This window comes from Apiospora marii, assembly GCF_038362585.1.
Source record: "Apiospora marii strain CBS 49790 chromosome Unknown utg000001l_segment0_segment0, whole genome shotgun sequence".
In the NCBI taxonomy this organism is placed as follows: Eukaryota; Fungi; Ascomycota; class Sordariomycetes; order Amphisphaeriales; family Apiosporaceae; genus Apiospora; species Apiospora marii.
In genome coordinates, this window is record NW_027117372.1 from 922,846 (window position 1) to 941,237 (window position 18,392).

At 53.4% G+C, this 18,392-nt stretch overlaps 6 protein-coding genes across 6 annotated transcripts; 4 read left to right on the forward strand and 2 right to left on the reverse strand.

Moving 5' to 3' along the window:
• Window positions 1–794: 794 nt before the first annotated feature.
• On the forward strand, window positions 795–2,725 carry PG985_000304 (uncharacterized protein; the record flags this gene model as incomplete). The annotated part of the gene is made up of 5 exons (XM_066820073.1): window positions 795–874; window positions 934–1,218; window positions 1,273–1,791; window positions 2,044–2,075; window positions 2,226–2,725. The coding sequence occupies 5 exons, from the start codon at window positions 795–797 to the stop codon at window positions 2,723–2,725; spliced, it is 1,416 nt and encodes a 471-aa protein (XP_066690952.1).
• A 260-nt stretch (window positions 2,726–2,985) lies between these two features.
• Window positions 2,986–4,215, forward strand: PG985_000305 (uncharacterized protein; the record flags this gene model as incomplete). Its single annotated transcript, XM_066820074.1, has 2 exons — window positions 2,986–3,418; window positions 3,635–4,215. 2 exons carry the CDS (start codon window positions 2,986–2,988, stop codon window positions 4,213–4,215), a joined length of 1,014 nt encoding a protein of 337 aa, XP_066690953.1.
• Window positions 4,216–4,777: 562 nt separating this feature from the next.
• On the forward strand, window positions 4,778–6,514 carry PG985_000306 (cytochrome P450; the record flags this gene model as incomplete). Its single annotated transcript, XM_066820075.1, has 5 exons — window positions 4,778–4,819; window positions 4,896–5,452; window positions 5,584–5,830; window positions 5,903–6,185; window positions 6,276–6,514. The coding sequence occupies 5 exons, from the start codon at window positions 4,778–4,780 to the stop codon at window positions 6,512–6,514; spliced, it is 1,368 nt and encodes a 455-aa protein (XP_066690954.1).
• Window positions 6,515–6,821: 307 nt separating this feature from the next.
• On the reverse strand, window positions 6,822–9,194 carry PG985_000307 (uncharacterized protein; the record flags this gene model as incomplete). Its single annotated transcript, XM_066820076.1, has 2 exons — window positions 6,822–7,796; window positions 8,589–9,194. The coding sequence occupies 2 exons, from the start codon at window positions 9,192–9,194 to the stop codon at window positions 6,822–6,824; spliced, it is 1,581 nt and encodes a 526-aa protein (XP_066690955.1).
• A 467-nt stretch (window positions 9,195–9,661) lies between these two features.
• On the reverse strand, window positions 9,662–14,207 carry PG985_000308 (XRN 5'-3' exonuclease; the record flags this gene model as incomplete). The annotated part of the gene is made up of 5 exons (XM_066820077.1): window positions 9,662–9,795; window positions 9,851–12,340; window positions 12,394–13,990; window positions 14,052–14,145; window positions 14,203–14,207. The coding sequence occupies 5 exons, from the start codon at window positions 14,205–14,207 to the stop codon at window positions 9,662–9,664; spliced, it is 4,320 nt and encodes a 1,439-aa protein (XP_066690956.1).
• A 971-nt stretch (window positions 14,208–15,178) lies between these two features.
• Window positions 15,179–16,618, forward strand: PG985_000309 (Histone acetyltransferase type B subunit 2; the record flags this gene model as incomplete). The annotated part of the gene is made up of 3 exons (XM_066820078.1): window positions 15,179–15,212; window positions 15,288–16,386; window positions 16,444–16,618. The coding sequence occupies 3 exons, from the start codon at window positions 15,179–15,181 to the stop codon at window positions 16,616–16,618; spliced, it is 1,308 nt and encodes a 435-aa protein (XP_066690957.1).
• Window positions 16,619–18,392: the final 1,774 nt, after the last annotated feature.

Here is an 18,392-nt window from a genome sequence, read left to right on the forward strand (position 1 = left end):
GAGAGGTCAGAGCACATAATTGAAATAATGCTTAATATTCTTACATTAGCGTATTATTTTTGGATAATACGCTATATTGTATAATATGCATTATATATATTATCACGACCCCTAGTATCAGAGCTAGAAATGGAAGCCAAGCAAGTGGAAGAAGGCTAACAGTACTGTATATTTCCCAGGCTATTGGATCCAGGGGTCTTTCGCTACCAGTAGAGCACAATTGAAACATCATCGTCTAGATGGCCATGCTATTAAAACAAAGCAGTAATAGTTCTTCGATCTGTTAGAAACTGGCTTGCTATGAGCCGCACCAATAAACCGAAAACATGATTACACATACTTACTTAAGACAATTGGTCTCGAACCAATATGACAGGCTGCCGGACCGGCCTTCCATCAAATGCCGCGCCCCCCAATCGGCTGCGGTGCCTGAAACTCGGGTCTAGAACATTTGACGTGTCCTTGCATAAAGCGAGTGCGCCAGTTGAGTACCTACGGGATCGCTGGCGGGAGGCCTTAGGCGCATGTTTGCTGCTGCTGCTTACACACCCTACCTACTACAGTACTACACACGTACACACTAGCTCGCTCGGGGCCATGTGCTTTCTTGTCCGTTAGCCTTGGGGGCTGCCTCCTCCAGGCTTCAACATCTTTCTCTTGAATCATGTCCATCAAGCGTACAGTTATCCATCTCTATCCTCGATCGTGCATCCCCAAAAGAAGCCCCTAGCATCTTTGACAACGGCTCTACCACCGCATCGTTACGTCGAGAAACTTGTAATGCGCCGGCCGAAATGGGTGACATTCTGATGACATCACCTCATTGCGAGGACCCGTCACAGTACCAATCTACTACGCGCACCGTCCTTGAGACGTAAGCTTCCATCATCTCCGTTCATCCTCCCATTCCCGGGTGAACAACTACTCACCCAGATTGCTCATCACATATCTAAGCAGGCTGCTGTGGGTGTTGGTTATCGCGGCGTATGTGCCACAGTTGATTGGCATCAGGCGGGCCGGCACTAAAGGCATATCGCCTTACTACGTCCTCAACCATGGCCTCTTCTCCACGACCACGCTAGCCCTCCGGCTCAGCCATAGCGTCTTCTTTCCTGCCTTCACCTGCGTAGCGAGCCGCCAGATATGGGGCTGGCAAGGCTACTCGGCGCTTCTGGGTTTTGTGGAGGTGGCCGTGCAATGGCTCTGTTCAGTCATTCTGTAGGAAATTCCCCTCCCTTGGCATCCGGTACATGCAGATAGATATACTGACAGCCGAGCGCCAAGCCTGGTGGTATATATCCGCTATCGCACTATGCCTGTGGTCACGGTTCCGGGGCCGGACGAAGCCCGTGCCCGTAGGATGTCGGACTGGCTCCCAGAGGAGGCGCATGCACACAAACTAACATCCACCCGGATGCGATTTATACTCGGGATCTACGCTGCAGTTACTCTCCCCATTTCGCTGGCCTTCCTGTTTGTGGGTGCGCTGCCTTCGTCGCCGGAGCAAGTCCATCACTCGGCCGCCTACACCATGCTCTGGAGTATATGGATCACGGTCCTGTGCGCGGCGGATGCCTTCCTGGTGGTGTTCCAGTTCATCAAGCAGATGAAGACGGTGGGCCGCCTGGGAACCCGTGGGTCGCTCAGCATCACCTCGATTGCCATGCAGTCTGTTGTGCTGGTGCTCCTGTCCGTGTCACAGTTCTACAGGACGCGAGGGAATTTCTCGCTGCACCGAGAGCACCCTCAAACCTTTGCCAGGTTCTTGGCGCTTTTCTTCTATGTCTATGGGTGTGTCAGTGTCGATGTCATGTTTCTGGTGGCAGGTCTCGGCTATCTGGTTCTTTTCCAACTATGTCTCCTGTTTGACTGGAACGATCTATTTAGCAGGCGGTTTGGCCGGATTAGGCTGTTATAGGGCGGGAAGAAACCGTTGTCCGGTACAGTTAGTTTTGTTCTTATCCAATGCCCAAGCAGCGCTGGGGAAAAACGTCGGTGCAACGAGGACCCAACGGGCATTAACCTAGACTAGAAATCATGCAGCTCGGGTCACCCAACGTTGCCCAAGTGCATTTGTATGTGCAGGAAGCACCTTGAAACAAGTTTGCTGTGTTCTGCCTAAAGACCTCAAGTACAGCGAGAGATAAAAACGCTGCCAGGCAAGATGATATATCATGAGATCATGAGGTGAGGGCTATCTTTGGCGAGTTTGAAACCATCTGCAGACACGTACGACTGTGTCGTGTGCGTTGCAGATCGGAGGAAACGTTTCCCATTTCTCATCGGCCAAGCTGGGGAGGGTGCCGAGGTGGAGGGATCAGTGGGTCGAGTCAGAGCTCCCGATCTGCCACGGGCCAGCCAGATGGGAGAATGTTGCATGCAGGCTAGTCTGTTCCGTCGCTGGCGTTGCTGGCTTGCTGGCCCGCCCTCTTTTACCCTGCCCGCATCGCTGGAAGCCCTGTCCATGTTTCACAGCTCAGCTGCTGCCCTGGCCCTTGATTGGCTCATTTGCCAATTCGCCGGCCCCCTGGCGATCACTTTTTGCGCCCGGCCTGAAAGGCGGCGGCCCTCCCTGCTGGGACGCACTGGGACGCACTGGGACGCACTGGGACGCATGCACTGTCGTGAGATGATGGCGCGTCATGTTCTCCATCCAAAGCAATTTGGTTTCCAACTCAAGCTTTCCAACGTCAAAACTGTCGCGACCTGTCAAAACTCCCACTGATTGACTAACCAGCCAGGAACAGAGAAAGCAGGGAAGAACCACGTGGAAAAAAAAGCAAAAGTAGCTGCCAGACAGAAGAAAAGATCTTCATAAAAGGTCGATCCAAACGAAATCCCCGTACCCCTTTGATCCTTGTTCCCGTCCTTGCTTGCCTGCTTGTTTGCCCTTTTCCCTCCATACTTTTTTCTATTTGCTGCCGTTGATCATCGATCATGGTTTCGAGCCTTTGCCAGTAATAACTACTGCCCTGCCTGCACGCCATGTATAGCTCCGGCCCTAGATCGTATCGTCGACTGGCGCTCTCCGCTTGTCTGCTCTCGCTCTTCCTCATCTCCTGGCTCTATCTCCCTGCAACCCGCCTGGGCGGGCAGCACCTCTCCACCGCCCTAGCTCACAAGAACCCCTTTGCACACCACTCGACCTCGACGCAGCAGCAGAGGCCGGAGGAGCAGACCAATGCCCGCGTCGAACTCGTCGTCTCGTCGGTAAAGGCCGAGAATACGTCATGGATCACCGACAATTTCCCCCATTACCCAGCTCACATCTATGTGGCCGATGATCCCTATGCTCCGTTAACGGTGAAGCATAACATCGGACACGAGAGCACCGTATACTTAACGTATGTGTGCCGAAACCCCTCTCCACCGCCGATCTCCTACTGCAATGGGTTTTCGAGACACACTGGAATATGCCGTAAGCTGACCTTTTCATATGCAGGTACATAATTGATAATTACCATAAGCTGCCTGATGTGGCCATCTTTATCCATGGGCGTAGATATCAATGGCATAACGAAGACCCCCTTTATGGTAAGTGCTTACCCAGCTTAGCCCCCTCCCCCTTGCTGCCTGCCCCTGTGCATTTTTTCTTCTCCCATTGGCTATTGGCTCACACGCCGTCTCATCTCAGATGGCATCCCGGTGCTGCAGAGATTCCGGATCCCGTACGTGCTAAGCCACGGTTTCGCGACGCTGCGCTGCTCGTGGCTGCTGGGCTGCCCGGTCGAGATGAAGCCGAACCTGGACGCGGCGGCGCGGTGGGACGACCCGGACGCGGACCAGCGGCTCAAGACGGAGGCGGCGTACGCGCGGGCCTACGCGGAGCTGTTCCCCGGCCGGCCGATCCCGGAGTCGGTGGGGACGCACTGCGGCGCGCAGTTCGCGGCGACGCGGGAGCGGCTGCTGAACCGCACGCTCGACGAGTACAAGTCGTACCGGCGGTGGCTGTGGGAGACGGACCTGACGGACGAGTTCAGCGGCCGCGTCATGGAGTACTCGTGGCACCAGATCCTCGGCCAGCCGGCCGTCGACTGCCCCAACGCGGGCACCTGCTTCTGCGCCAAGTTCGGCCTCTGCGACCTCAAGTGCGAGGAGCACGGCTGCAAGGGCCGCTACTTCTTCAACTTTGGCGAGCTGCCGGCCAAGTGGCCCGAGGAGGGGACCGGCGAGAACGGGTGGCCGTCCAAGTTTTGGCATCTGTATGATGTGTAAAAAGTACCTAAGGTTGGCGAGCGTTGGTTTTGTGTATTGTATAGTGTCTATTTTATTTTGGGGCGGGAAAGCTGGATAGATAGATGGGCGGCTACGGGGGTTCCGAAGGTGCCTTAGCTATCGTATATATATATATAGGTTCATGTACATGTAAGCAGCACACAGTGATATTGGAATACACTAGATACTTGGGTTTCAATCCCCAAACATTACGAAAAGTTTGCCATGCTTCGGCAGTAGTTGCGAATTTGCCGATGCTGCGTTGGAAGGATCTACATCGCTTGGGGAAGAATGCGGGGATGGTGCTTCGGCTCATTGAACCGAGAACCGGTCTTCGTTGCCGTGGGCTCGGGGTTGTATTGCTTGGCTCTTTACGGCGTAGATGAGGAAGCTACCTATTTGTCGCACTTATATAACAGCATAGATGCCCGTGTGCACAGTTCCATTCCTGTTGTATCTATCGCCCGCTGCATATTCGTCAGCACTCACGCGGATCGTCCGTGTATAACAGACAACCACTAATCTACCCACGATGCTTGGCACTATACTTCTAAGCATAGTGATGGCAGGCGCCCTAGCTTACCTCACCCTGCTCTACCCTTCCGTAAGCCCCCTCAGCAAGCGCATTCCTTCTTTCATCCTCCATCCCCCAAACAACAGACACACTCACATGTCGCTAGCTCCACCAAACCCTCAAACTCCGCGCCCACCGCGCCCGCCTGCCCCCAGGCCCTAAAACCGGCAAAACCGGCCTCGCGAAGCCCTGGCTCTACTTCCGCGAGCTAAGCGCCCAGTACGGCGACGTCGTCTCCGTCCCCGGCCTGGGCGCCGGTCCGACCATCGTGCTGGGCTCGGCGCGCGCGGCCTGGGACCTGCTGGAGCGGCGGGGGTCCATCTACTCGTCGCGCCCGCGGTTCGTCGTGGGCGGAGAGCTGCTCTCGGGCGGGCTGCGGGGGCTGATGGCGCCCTACGGCGGATTTTGGCGGCGCTGGCGCCGGCTGCTGCACTCGGGCTTCATGCAGCGCCGGAGCGTTTCTTACCGGCCGCTGCAGGCGCTCGAGAGCGCGGTGCTGGTCGGGGACCTCCTGAGGCGGCCGGACGGGTTCCGGGGGCATTTGGAGAGGTATGCGGCGTCGGTTACTGTGCTGGTTACTTACGGGAGGCGGGTGACGGATGTGGCGGGGGATGAGGTGGTGAGGCGGAATATTGAGGCTATGGGGAGGTTGACGTCGGTTAAGTAAGTCTTCGTACTCCCTCTCCATTCGCGCGAGAAGGAACAGGGCAACATTGTATCATACCCAGACTGTAATTGGGAAAGTAACAGATGCTAACTCTGTGTGCGCAGCATCCCCGGCAAATACGCGGCAGAGAGGTATCCCGCACTCAAATACGTCCCCGCCATGTTCGCCCCTGGAAGGCCGAAGTCCTCCAACAGCGCCAGAAGGACATACAGCTGTATATGGACCTCCTGAACGACACCAAGGACAAAGTCGTGAGAGGCGTCGCCACGCCCTGTTTCGCGACCCATCTCCTGGAGGAACAGGAAGCGCTGGGCATGTCAGATCTGGAGCTCGCCTACACCGCTGGCTCGCCCTTCGGCGCGGGCATTGAAACGGTAACCCAAAGCCCATCCATTAGCAGTCCCTAATGTCGACGTTCATATCCTAACTTCTTGATTCTGCCGTAGACAGCAGGCACGCTCGCGAGCTTCTTCTTGGCATGCGTCAAATTCGGCCAGCACTTCATCCCTCGCGCCCAGGAGGAGCTGGACAGAGTCGTCGGGCGAGACCGACTGCCCACGTTCGAGGACATGGAGGACCTGGAGTACGTCAGGGCCGTGGCCGCCGAGACGTTTCGATGGCGGCCCGTCGCCGTGCTCGGCGGCACCCCGCACGCGAGCACGGCCGACGACGTGTACAACGGCATGTTCATCCCCAAGGGGAGTACCATTGTTGCTCCGCTATGGACCAGTAAGCTCTATACCTAAAATATTCTACTGTTTTGCTGTTTTCCGCCCACGGCCAGCAACAGGCGGATATTAACCCCTCCCTCCTCTATAGTCCATCTGAACGAAAACGACTTTCCGGAACCTCACGAGTTCAAGCCAGAGCGCTTTCTCGAGGACCGCGACTTCCCCGGCACCCTCGGCCACACCGCGTTTGGCTGGGGTCGCCGTATCTGTCCCGGCATGCATCTCGGGGCCGCATCGGTCAACCTCAACATAGCCCGGATACTGTGGGCTTTCAATGTGGCCCCCGCAAAGGACGAGGCGGGGCAGGACATTGATGTTGACATGTGAGTTGTGATCAAGGAAGGTACAAAAAGGATAAATGTGCAATCGTTAATCGCTTCTACCAGTTTCGCGTTCACGGACGGGTTTAATTCGAGCCCGCTGCCGTTCCCATGCTCCATCCTGCCGAGATCGCAACAACATGCCGAGGCGGTGAGAACAAGTTACGAAGAGGCCATGGAAGGACTAAGGAAATTTGAAAGTTCTCCCGTTGGGATATAGTGTAGGATTGTAAGGCTAAAAAGGCATTCGCGGATGAGTATAACAGAAGACAATCTCTTGCTCGGATCATATGAAGATTCACACATCCGTAGCACTACTGCTTCTGTGGAGAATCCGGATCCTTCACTAATATGTCTCCTTGCTGCTTCTGCTTCTGCTTCTGCTGCTGCTCAAATTGATGTATCAATCTTTTGGGCACATGGTTGAGCATCTCCCTGAAAGATAGGCTATACCAGTTCTCTGGCACACCATCATCGTCGGCGAAAGGGTGAGGTATATTGAACCCCGCGAACCCCTCCCAGAGGCTGAAGCGGTCGAAGCCAGGCGGTAGGTCAAGAAGGGAGGCGCCACCCGGCGATTGGGGGGTACTCGCCCCTGACCGGCATGCATCATCCTCTTCGTTGGGGCCGTCCTCGTCAGATACGGGAGACTCCTCCTGCGGCCCCTCGTCGGCCATCGACAGCGGTCGGTTATCCACGCCTTCGATGACCACGTTGACGTCCTCGGGATCACCGGGCCATCCGCGCGCTTTGCGGCGCCGCACGACGACCACGCCGCCGTTCGTTCCCTCCAGGTCCCTCGTCGTGAGGCCTTCATAGATACCGTCACTGCGGTAGTCCGCCTCTGAGCCCTGTGGACTGTTGAATTGGGGTATGCGAACATCATGCTCCCGGTCCATTCGGTTCATGGGCATCGTCCAGTAAGCGGCGTCATTCGACGAGGCAGGGAACTCGATATGCGTCCACAGCTTGTCGCTGTTCTCCAAGCGGCCGACGAAAAGTGCAAAGGTGGTCAGATTGCCGCGGCTATCTGCTTTGATGAATATGAGCCAGTTACGGTCGCCCGCCTCGATGTGAAGATCACATTGGTTCTGAAAGGGCACGAAACCCCGAGCAGATGAGTCGCCCAGCACCTTGAGAAGCCCGTAAGGCTCCGTACCAACATAAATGAGCTGGATGGCGGTCTTGTGGCTTAAGTATGGCTGTTGCAGCCCTTCTTCGGTCCCTCCAGTGGCATTCTTGTATTCGAGGTGCGCGTAGACCGAGAAGGTTTGGTAAGAAGCCCAACGCTCGTCCGGCCGTATGCATATTTCCCTCAGGCTATGATCAAGGACGTAGGATTCATGTGGACCATCTTCCCGTCTTAGCATGATGCCTACAAAATGGCCCGGGAAACCCGTAAAAGTGCAGTCTAGCACTGCTATGTAGACCGGCGGCATGCGCTTATCTCCGGTTTGGTCAAGATCATGCCAGCCAGTAGTTTCTGGCCGTAAAGTTTCTGATAGTGGTTTCTGGCTAAAGTCGAGCACTAACGAAGCCGCGTATGCAGCTTTCAGGCAATTGCCTCGCAACCGTTGAAGCTGAACCGACGTGATGGGCCCGATCAGCGGCAATCTTAAACGTGCCCTCCGTAGTGATACCTCGATAGGATCGTGTGGAGTCCCAGCAGGGCCACCAAAATACCGGGCCATTTCTTCTCGAAAGGTGACAGAGGCTGGCCTCACATCCCTCGAAAGACCAAAGTAGTCGGGATTTGGCGCAAACAAGCCCGTATGCCCCAGTTTTGATTCATCCCGCCAGCAGAAAATCGAATGATCGTATGGATGCTGTTTGATGATTTCCTCTTGTAACCTAATGAACGCGGTTTCCCCCTCCCCATACAAGAGTGGCATGGTCACGTCGAATATGCCAAGTAGGCTATAGGCGCGGTCCTCCAGCCGTGATGTGTGTCGACCGGCCGCCCATTTCATTTTCTGAGCCGTGGTAGCCCGTCTCCATGGCTCAGAAAAGCCCATATTCCGGGAAGATGTCGCAAGATGTCGTGTCTTTGAATAGCTGTTTAGTCTGCTGTCAGGGCTGACGACAATGTCCTCTGCAGAAGCCGCTTGAAGATGACCGATGTCAATGCGCGTGATCTTATGTATCAGCGAGACTAGTGAATGCTTCGTTCCCAGATCGTGCCAGTTACTATCAAAGAACACAACCTCGGAAGGTGCGACTAATTCTTGCAACGTCCATCCTCGTTTGAACCAAACGCTGTTGCAGAACTCCCTGTGCAGTCTCGTCTGCCTCTGCTTCTCCCAGATATCGTTTGGATGGACGTCCATATGCAGGCCCGACTCAAACATCCGATCCTTACGGGCAAAGAAATCCGCGCCATCCTTGGTGACGTCGTTGAGATAAGCATAGCAGATCTCCGCTTGTTGGTACCACTTGAACATGGAGTTGATAGACTCGCTGAGCTCGGCACTTGATCTTTTGTCGATGCAGCAGGTATCAATCCAGGCATACTGCAACCCCTCCGACCTGGCCTTCGAGCAGAACGACAATACCTTGTCGTAGGCTGGCATAGACAACGCACTGCCGTCCATATAGTCCACATACGTTACCTCGGCGCCGTCGCTCCAACGATGTGACAGTATAGCATACTTTGGAGGTGTGCGACCCATAAATTCCTCCATCTCCATCGTTTCTGTGTTGATTAGCCGCATGTTTTTGATATCAGGATGTCAGCCAACCAGTGATGTCGAAATTCCAATGTAAGAGATGAGCAGACACGATATAATATATAAACGTTATATTCAGTGGTCTAGAAGGATACAGGCAACAGGACAAAAGACATAAGGCAGCCTGATCCAGAGCGTTACACTCCAAGTGTGATGGGACAGGGGGTTTCATACGAGCCCCCCGCATTAAGGCACATGATTGGACAATGCCATGCGTGTAGCCGTTGTGTTGGCTTGATTGCAAGCGCGCATCCACTCGAGTAGCTTTTGTGGATTTTCTATCTGTACGTTGTCTATCTGATCTTCATTGCGCGCGCCGAGTATGCCCAGAATTCACCAGGCTGGGGATTCAACGGCACCTGCGGGTCGGTCGCGCTGCGGAGTGGACGGATCCCACTGCTCCAGGTCGAGCAAGTTCGCTAGCAAGTTTAATCTACAGTTCCTTTAAGCAGAGTTTTGCTGCTGTCCTCCTCTGCCCCGGGAAGCTCCACCTCGTCCACCTCTTTGACCCCTGCCTTCTCCTCTCCCACGACCGCCACGACCTCTTCCTCGTCCCCCACGACTGTTGTCCTTAGCATTCAGATTCGGGGGAGGCGGTACTGCGCCGTAGAGGGCACCATTGCTTTGGCCGGATGGTTGTCCTTGTGCATAGTTGTTGTGAGGTTGGCCTCCATGATGCGCTTGGCCACTATGGTTGGCCGTTTGCCAATCATGGTGGTTGCTGGCCTGGTATCCTCCTTGGTGGCTCGGATGCTGTTGCTGGGGGTGTGCACCATTCGGAGCAGGGCGATAGACCAGGCTCGAATGTTGCAAATGAGGTACTGCATTGCCGGCACCTCTGCCACGGCCACCACTCATAGCACCGCGGAATGACCCATTCAGAGGAGGAGGAGCAGGCGCATCGCGGTATGTGCCTCCATTCCTGCCACGGAATCCTCCCGAGTTTCCGCGGGTCTTCTGGATCGAGTCGGCAATCCTGTGACCTCCAGTGTTTCCCTGTTTGGGAATTGCCAGGAAATGCTTGCTTGTAGTATTCAAGACAGTCTTTGCAGCGACTGTTGCTCCTCGGAATGGCGAGCATCGTTCGCCCAAGGCAGTGCCACTCATGAAGGGCTGGTCGAATACCACATCAAGCATATGGTGATTTCCAACAGTACTTATACCAACAACTGTTCCCTGGGCACCGGTCTTCACCTTGCCATTACCGGCGGCATAGACCACGCGGTCGCCAAGAGAGAATTTCTGGTCGCCAAGCCGTTGCTCAGCGTCCTCGATGCGCAGCAACACATCTCGGGGAGCCTTGCGTTTGACAAATAGATCCTCACCTAAGCCACTATTAAATTCTTCGAGGAGACCATCGACTGCCTTCTCAATTGCCTTAACGACATTCGAATCGAGCTGTTCCGCATCCAAGGGAACTTTCTCAAACTTGCTAGTCTCTATGGTCTTGAGCCATGCGCCGATTTCTTTGACTTTAAGGGTGGCTTCCTCGGGTGACATTCGTCGGAAAAGATCTGTTTCGCGCAGCTCATTGCCCTGGGGGTTTTGCATCATTCCAGCGAATAGATCGGGGAATTTACTGGCGTATTGCGCAATGAGAACTTGGGCAGTTTGGCTGTACTCCCATCCACGAGCGGATTTTCTTGTATACCCAAGTACCTTCAGTTTTCGACCCTCGAACTTCAGGTTGAGGCCCAAATTCACCTTCATGTTCCCAACAGTGTAAACGAATAGCGATGATGCGATTTTGCTGAGGACCAAGGGAGAGACACCGATGTTTTTTGCGACGTTGACAGCAGACTCGTAGTTACCGAGACTGTCTCCGTGTGCGACAATTGGTTTAGCAACGGTCGAGAAGCGCGATGCGTACTTAGCCTCGTGTGGGACAAAATCTTGTCCCTTTGCTTTTTGTTGTGGTTGGCGATTCTTTGGGTGGTGGAAGGCCATAACTGTTTCTACTAGACCGTCCCTGTGTCCGAGGACTCTAGCAGGACGTCCGTAGTACATGAAATCTTGAACCGTCTCTCCGAGGAAGAATGCATTGGAGCCCAATGGGAACTCCTCTTCGATAGGCAACGCTTCTCTTTCAATGAATCGCTGGTCCTCGCTCACGACCTCGTCTACTATGACTTGGGCAGCATGGTCCTTCTGGGTCCCCGGTATGTCACCATACTCCTTGATGAGCGCACCCTCCTTGGTCTTTATCAAGCCCTTTAGCATATCGACTTGCACCATGACCTCGATGGGACCGATAACGATGCCAAGACGCTTGCTGTAGAAGTTGCCTGCGTAAGCGGCCTTCTTCTGCCAAGCTTGCATCTCTGAACCGTCCAAGTGTCTCTGCACGACCTTGTTGTTGGCATCTAGCGAGTATTCGTAATCGCGATCCTGAACGGTGACGATCTTGGCTTCCTGTAGGAAGGGGTAGCCAACATGGCATCTTTGTCCCAGTTTCAGCTTTGCCGTTTCAATGCCGCTACGCATCTCAACGTCTGATAGTGTCACGACCATGCTCTGATTACGGCTGTCCTGCTGGAAAACATTTACACCGTGGTAGTCGAGACCGGCAGTATAAGGCAAAGTTGCCAGACTGGGGAAACCGGCCAGAGCCTCGATATTGAGCTTGGCATTATCCAAGAGGCCCCGGTAGAGCTTGGCGCCATCTGCCGTGGGGAGATCATAGATGTTCTCAACGCACTGGCAGCCAGGAATGTCAGGAAATACACCAACCATGGAGGACGGGTACACAATCGGCGGAGTTGTAGGATCGTAAGTGAACTTCAGCGACACGCCAAAGTCGTTTCTTGCCTTCTCATCGGCTGAGAGCAAGTCGTTCTTAGTAGCCATCGCCGAAAGCAATCGTTTCTCGTCAATGAAAGGGATCTTGACGACGGCCTCCCACTCCATTTTCTTGCCGTTCATGTCAAGCTCGAAATCCCGTGGGTAAAAGTCGATGATAGGCGACTTGGGATCTGTCATTAGCGGGTGATAGACTGCAGGTACGATGCTTTTACTGCGGTCCGGCAGAACACCCATCAACTGCTCATAGGGTCGGAACGGTTGGCCGAGTTTGAAATCCACGTCTGCGTTGAAGCCCTTGCAGACATCTAGACAGTGTTAGTTTCAAATAGATAAAAGCCATGCTTTCGGGTGGACTTGCCTGAAATCATGGGAGAGTAATGGTATGCGTAGAACCAGGGCCAGGAGGCTACTCCGCGGTAGTAGTAGTACAACACCCACTGCAAACCCTGGACATAGTTCTCACAGAGTAGGCGCAGTTCGGTCTCCTTGGTATCGGGTGACCACTCCTTGAACTTGGAGCTGTAGTACTCGTTCTTCCATTCGCCAAACTTCTCCTTGTACTTGATCGCCATTGAGGCCTGCGACTCTGTTGCTGAAACGTCGATTACCTGTGCAGAGTCGTACTTTTTCATCACGCGGTTAAGAGCAAAGCCAGCCTCGACTTCCTCATCCTCTTCCTCATCGGCATTGCCATTCGCCTTTCCAGGGAGCGAGACAACGAGATGGCGTTGACCCTCGTCGTCGTCGACTGTGCGCCACTCGAGTCGCATATCGCTGGCCACCTCCTTGATGAATTGACGATCGGCAGCGACGAGTTCAGTACCGAGGTCCAGAGGATCCGCGCGCGGCTTCTGGACGTACTTCTTAACTGTCTTCCACAGCTCCTTCTGGGTAGAGGTCATGATGACCTTGCCCTTGCTCTTGGGCATTTCTTCGCCCTTGGCCTCGGCCAGCTGCTTGCTCTTCAACCACTTCTGATCGGAGTTTTCATGCTCAAAATGACGGTTCTCCTCCTTGGACAGCTCGTTCAAAAGCAGCCCGAGGCTCTGGAGATTGATAACTCCTCCTTCGTTAATGTAACCCTCACACTGGGGCAAGACCTCCTTATATATCCTAAACATGGTGGCCAATGCACCTTCGTTGATGTGCAGATGGGGTAGATTGGGCAAGAAATCGTTTCCAACGAAAAACGCCATGAGAATGAAGTCGTCTATAACCCGCTCCATGTCGAAGGGGAACTTTGTCTTTCCATCGGTCTTCAGCTCTTGGAACTCCAACTCCAAGTACTCCCGGACAATGCAAAGATGCATCAAGTAGAAATTCTGATGCTCCAACTCCTTGGATGCCGACTTAGAAGCACGCCCAAATGTGACTTCCTCGCGAAGCAGACAGAAATGCGGGTCGTGGGTAAGCAAGCCCAACATGATCAGATCAGCATCAAGACCGTACAAGCAATGCCGAACATTGTGGTCGTAATCGGGCTGAGCCTTGGCATTGCGAATATACTCCATGATCTTGTGCTCGCCTTCTCCGGGTACTTCGTGGCCAGACAGAACAATCTCACAGCCCTGCCAATCTGAGTCCTGAGTGACCTTCTTGTTGATGAAGTATTTCAGGTGTCGCGTCAACTTGGCCATGAATTCTGTACCAGGCGTAATGCAGTTGCTGTCGAACGGAGCTTCCTTGGGCATTTCCACGCCCTCGGCGATAGCCTTGTCTCGAGCCTTCTCAGCATCGAGAGCTGTTCGAAAGCGACGGGCTCGCTGCTGGTTCATCTTGGCGCGTGGGGCAACGCCATCAATCGCCATGAAGAAGAGCTTCTGCGGCTTGATCTTCCCGAACAGATGTTCGATGTAGTTGAAAATACGGATGAACATCTCCTCCTCGGTGAGACGGAAGGTCGCATCATCCGAATCCTTGTGTGTACAGTTATGTATAATACCGTTCATGTCCAGCTAATCGCAACACAGTCAGTTTCCTAGCTAATCAAGGCGGGCAGGTGCGCAGGCGGCATACGTATAGATTGTCGAACTCGGGAATGCGATTCTCGGCGATCAGTTGCGATATCGCCGGATACCGCTCCGACATCCATCGAAAGAACTTGGGAACACTGCGAGGGAGTCAGTCGCGGGGTCATACTGCGCAGGGCAATGTGCCTAATACGAACCCCATCTTCGCAAAGTCGCATGCGGTCGCAAGGTATAGACGAAGCAATCCAAGTAGTAAAGAAGGTGTGCTTCACGAAGCGCGTCAAACAAAGCTTTGAAACGAAACAATCTTGCGCAGTCCAGCTGGGATACAGGAGGGGGATGCAAAAGAATGAAGCCTGTCAAAATTGCGAAGTCGACAAGACAAGGAAGGGTCTTAGCGGTACGGGACGGGACGGATCTGGCCAAAAACGCCTTGTGAAGCCAATTGAAAGATCCTATAGAACAAGATGAACGGTACGGCGGAATCGCGCAAATCTAGATGTCGTGCAAAGGAAGCATATAGGAGCCCAAAGCAACAACACCACAAAATGAGACAGGTGGGAAGATGTAGAAAGTGTGTAATGAGGTCGCAGCCTCTGTGTCTGCCACAGTCTCTCGTATGACGATGTGATCTGGCCGTGCTTTTCAGAGTCAGCCGGCGACCGATTGGGGGGCTAACGTGGATCCTTGTAGCAGAGCAGCTAGGCGCCTAGGCTATCAACAATGGCCTTTTGGAGGGGGGTCGGGTTCGGATCGCTGAGCGATGGGTTTGGTGTACAAGTACAGACTTGAGTCGGGTATCTCCAGATTTCGATTTGGGAGCTTGGGCCATTGCGAGTTATGTTCAGCCTCACAATTATCCAGCCTTGCATAACTGGAGGTAAGTGCACCTAAGGTGCGAGTACATAAAATATTTACCTGAGGTAGGTACATGCTTCCAGCCGCCTGCACTTTACGCGACTGGAAGCCGCGTTTTCTGCCTTAAGCTACGCGATCCATCACCCACCCACCATTGACCATCTCTTTGCGCGTTGGCCATTTTCACCGATTGGCAACATCAGCCCACCGACGCAAACCCAATCGTCTTCAACCTCACTTCTTTCTGATAAAGTCGCAACCAGCAAATCGATTGGGTAGTCGCAGCTTTCAAAAGCGATCAAACTGCTTCCCAACATGGCTCCCGCGCAGGTTGCCGAGGACCCTGATGGTAATAATATCCCACCACCAAAATTTAGATGGCGGAAAGCTGTGCCAGGATGAAACTGACTCGCCTCGCAAACAGTCAACATGACAGGTCAGGACTCCGAGGACGAGGAGCAGCGACTGATCAACGAGGAGTACAAGACATGGAAGAAGAACGCGCCCTTTCTATATGATATGATTCTCAGCACGGCGCTGACATGGCCAACCTTGACCGTCCAGTGGTTTCCTGATGTGAAGGAGCCCGAGGGCAAGAACTGTCGCATTCACCGCGTATTGATCGGCACCCATACCGCCGACGAGAAGCCCAACCATGTCCAGATCGCCGAGGTCGAGATCCCCAAATCCATCAAGGCGAACCCTAGCGACTTCGATGAGGACCGGGGCGAGATTGGAGGCTATGGCAAGTCAGACAAGGGCACCATGAAATGGAACATCGTCCAGCAGATCGACCACCCTGGCGAGGTCAACAAGGCCCGCTACTGCCCGCAGAACCCTGACCTGATCGCCACTCTTACCGTCGATGGCGAGATCCTCATCTTCGATCGCACCAAGCACAGCGTCAAGCCCGATGGAACGGTGAATCCGCAAATCACACTCAAGGGTCACCAAGACGAAGGTTTCGGTCTTTGCTGGAACCCTCATGTTGAAGGCTCGCTGGCCTCGGGCAGTCAGGACCAAACGGTTCGTTTGTGGGATCTGAAGTCCCTGGAAAGCGGCAAGACGACCCTGAACCCGGCCCGCACCTACACTCACCACACCAACGTCGTCAACGACGTACAATATCACCCTATCTCGAAGAATTTCCTGGGCAGTGTGTCTGACGACTTGACACTGCAAATTCTCGACTTACGGCAGGATTCGACTACTCAGTCGTCACTTGTGGCTCGCCACGGCCACAGCGACGCCATCAACGCGCTCGCGTTCAATCCCACAACAGAAGTTATTGTTGCTACAGCTTCAGCCGACAAAACCATTGGCATCTGGGATCTGCGCAATGTCAAGGAGAAGGTGCACACGCTGGAGGGCCACCAGGACGCTGTTACCTCCATCGCCTGGCACCCCCATGAGGCTGGCATTCTCGGCAGTGCCAGCTATGATCGACGCATAATCTTCTGGGACTTGAGTCGTGTGGGTGACGAGCAACAGCCAGATGACCAGGAGGATGGACCTCCCGAGCTGTGAGTCTTTACCGATAACTGCTTCTTTGGACAAGTAACTAATTTACATGAACACAGGCTGTTCATGCATGGAGGCCACACCAACCACTTGGCGGATTTCAGTTGGAACCTCAACGATCCTTGGCTCGTAGCCAGTGCTGCCGAAGACAACATGCTCCAGGTGTGGAAGGTGGCGGAATCCATCGTTGGTAAGGATGAAGCCGAGATCAATTTGGAGGAGATGGGCAGATAGGGGAAGCCCGCGAACTTGTCTCGCGAAAATCTACGCAAATGGGTTCAAACGCCAGCCGGCGAAATGACTGGGAAGGTCCTTGGTCTTCGCAACATGAACCTAAGGGAGGAGATGACGGACTCTCCATTGAGCAGTCTGGGCAGTCTGGGCAGTCTGGAATCGGAGGAACGTCGGATCTCTTATGCCAATGGAGACATAGAAGCCAGACAGGGCAGTTCTTCTGACGTTGATTTGTAACTACGAAGGCGCACCAGAGGTGACATACTACTTGGGATGGATGCTTCGAGGATGACGCACAGCATCAGGCATGCGTATGGTGTTTTTTTGGTCCTTGACTAGCCATGGACTTGGTTGCTGAGTTTCATCAGTGACCCAAGCAGCAAATAAATACATGTACATTTTGATACCAACTCTGAATTGCTTCCTCTCTTTGCCCTCGAGTCAAATGTAACTTTTGCTGCCGGTTGAATAAAACGGGGTCCATGGTCGTGGGCCCCCTTTCCCAATCCTCCACCCTCTTAGCTTAGCCATGACTCCACCAACAATCGCTCACCGCTTTCACTGTCCTTTATATTTCCTGTTATTAACGATTATTTTCACCCAATCAGATCACCAAGTCCTTGGTTATCCGGCCCGCTTGGCTTAGTGGTAAAGCGCATCACTAGTAATAGGAAGCTCAACTTCACCAGAAGACGGCATCCGACGACATGATGAGATCACTGGTTCGATTCCAGTAGTGGGCAGCAAATTCTGTTTTTTTAATTCTTTTTAACTTTTTAACCTTTTCCTTTACAACGCCTTGAATCTCCCTTCTTTATAAGTCTGGCGGGCGCAGAAATGGTCACGCCCCTTTCGGTAGGTGCCAATGAGGACCAGCTGAGCCAACCAATTCTTACGCTCGCCTTTAACTTTTCTTTATTCTGCTTTACTTTTTGGTCTGTGATGTTAAAGGCTCCTAAAAAAAACAGCCTCTGGTACACATATGACAGGTTAGCTAACTACGATGTGCACATCCGGGTGCAAGAACATTTCAATGTACGTTTGTTATCTTGCTCTGTTATGGGGTTGTTGACATGTAGCCCGTTCATGCAAGGTTTTGCTCGAAAACAAGGGAACAAGTAGCAACTGTAGGCAAGTTTGGGCTGGCAGATGATGGTTCTGTGCCTGACATAACTGTGAAATTGCCCTTAGGTGGTTGTCCATACTCTACTCGCCCAGGCATACTTTACTTTGTCACCTACATGCTACCGTGCTACGCTATGGATGAACACCAACCAATACCTTGTTACCATTGACCTTCATTGCAACCATTTTTTAGGGGAAAACTTGTAGTTACTTCTTAGTGAGCACTTGAGGTTGAGGTGTCTCAAAGGAGATGCCTTGCATAATCCGTTCCCGGTCTTATACGGCCATGCTACTTTACAGCAACACATTAGAAAGCCAAATGGGTGAGGTACCAGTGTACCATTGGTGCCTAGTATACTCCTCTGCCTAATTGCACCCTAAATTGACTAGTAAAAGACCACCGAGCCGTGAACTTAGGGGGGATGCCGGAAGTACGGGGCTAATACGGGCCCGGGCCGGGGCCGCAACCACCGGCCCTCCCCCGAAATCACTCAGTGCGCACCTAGTTCACTGCCGGGGCGACGATATGGTTGGTGCACATCAATCATCTAACAATCACTTTCGATTTTGATTGTTCTCAAGGAAAGGAAAGCGGGTTCCTTGCACTTCTCTTCTACCCCACCGTTGTTGTTGTTGTTTCCCACAAACC